Source organism: Brassica napus, chromosome A8 (genome assembly GCF_020379485.1).
Source record: "Brassica napus cultivar Da-Ae chromosome A8, Da-Ae, whole genome shotgun sequence".
Classification (NCBI taxonomy): domain Eukaryota; kingdom Viridiplantae; phylum Streptophyta; class Magnoliopsida; order Brassicales; family Brassicaceae; genus Brassica; species Brassica napus.
In genome coordinates this window covers 6,164,594-6,166,223 of record NC_063441.1, presented here as the reverse complement: position 1 = coordinate 6,166,223, position 1,630 = coordinate 6,164,594, and the positions used below count along the sequence as shown (strand labels likewise).

The 1,630-nt window shown below is 48.3% G+C and overlaps 1 protein-coding gene across 1 annotated transcript; it reads left to right on the top strand.

Moving 5' to 3' along the window:
* The first annotated feature begins 507 nt into the window (after positions 1 to 507).
* Positions 508 to 1,308, top strand: LOC106359022. The gene has a single exon (XM_013798787.2). It carries the CDS (start codon positions 508 to 510, stop codon positions 1,306 to 1,308), a length of 801 nt encoding a protein of 266 aa, XP_013654241.2.
* The last annotated feature ends 322 nt before the right edge of the window (positions 1,309 to 1,630 follow it).

Below are 1,630 nucleotides of genomic sequence, written 5' to 3'. Positions count from 1 at the left end.
CAAAGTCGAGAAATAAGGGGCAAACTGTTTGGGAAAAATATCCCGGTATTCTTTCCCCCAGCCTCCAGGCAGGACTCAGATCCCCGGATCCCTGATAAATGGGTACCCCGGGTTCGGTCCCTAGACCATGCTCCCTTCCAAGAAATGGAAAACTTCCGACAAGGAGAACCTTCCATATTTCCGATATGGAAGAGTTTAACCTAATGAAACCGACTTCTAGACGACTATATAAGAGCGACAACAGCCTTCAAGCAGGGGAGAGAGACCTTTTGACTGGGAGATTATACTTAGGCGGCTAGGGTTAGGGTTCATACGAATATACTTGTAATCCTTGCTTGTTCTATGTAATAAAGATCTCTTCAAGTCTATATTCTCTTCAATCTCTCTAAATCCTCACGAAAGACTCTTAAACCTACCCAACAATTCAACTTGTCCATCGTTCCGTAGTACTCACAAAGATCCTACACAAAAATCCCCTAACACCAGAAATTAGAAAAAGAAGAGGGGATGTATGTGTCTACCTGGCCCGATATCTTCCATCTCTCAATATCCACACCAGAGCTGGTCAACACGCTGAGGCTGATGGGCCAACAGGTCAAGTGGCCCCCAAAGATAAAAGCACCTGACTCATTCCGGAACCCGGGACTCTGGTGCGACTTCCATCGCGATCACGGCCACAAAACTGAAGACTGTGTCGCCCTGAAGATCGAGGTCAACGAACTGCTCCAAAAGGGACATCTCCGAGAATTCCTTTCAGAGAAAGCCAAGGCTCATCTTAGCAAAGACGCATCAGGGAAATCCAAAGGAGACGCACCAAGCTCACCACCTCGCCAGGATCGGGTGATTCATGTCATCTCAGGAGGCTATGAAGTAAGTGGTGTGAGTCATGCAGCTGCGAAGAAGAGCACCCGTAATGCTAAACACGGCCTGGAGACTGCTCAACCTAAACGCCTACTTCTTGGTACCGACGAAATAAGCTTCACAGCCAAGGAGCAAGAGAAGATGTTAGCTCCCCACCATGACGCTCTAGTTGTCTCTCTCACCATAGTGAACTGTTTGGTGAAAAGAATACTAGTAGACAATGGGTCCTCCAGCAATATCATCTTCCTGACGGCGTACCAAGACCTAGGGTTAGAGGAGAATAACCTGACGTGCAAAGTAACTCCACTCATCGGGTTCAGCGGAGAGGTCAAGCAAACCGCTGGGGAGGTTGTTCTACCAGTATATGCTGAAGGGATCAACCTATCTACCAAATTCCTGGTCGTGGACTGCCAATCGGCATACAACATGATCTTAGGACGACCCTAGATTCACGACATGGGAGCAGTCCCCTCAACCCTCCATCAAATAATGAAGTTCCCTACAACCTGGGGCATCAGAGCAATCCGAGGAGACCAGGAGAATTCTAGGTCCTGCTACCAGACCACCTTAAAGGGGAAGACCATGGTCTTATAGCAATTACAGAGAAGACCTCATATCCCGAAGAATCAGGAATCAGGGGTCAACAATAGGGGCAATCCAGGAACCTTCCGCAAGGTCCGGACCTTATATCCAAAAAGCTCCCAGAGAGCTTACGTCGACCACTTCGCATGGTCTCCCCTAAGAACCTTCAAGGCTACACATGCTCGCA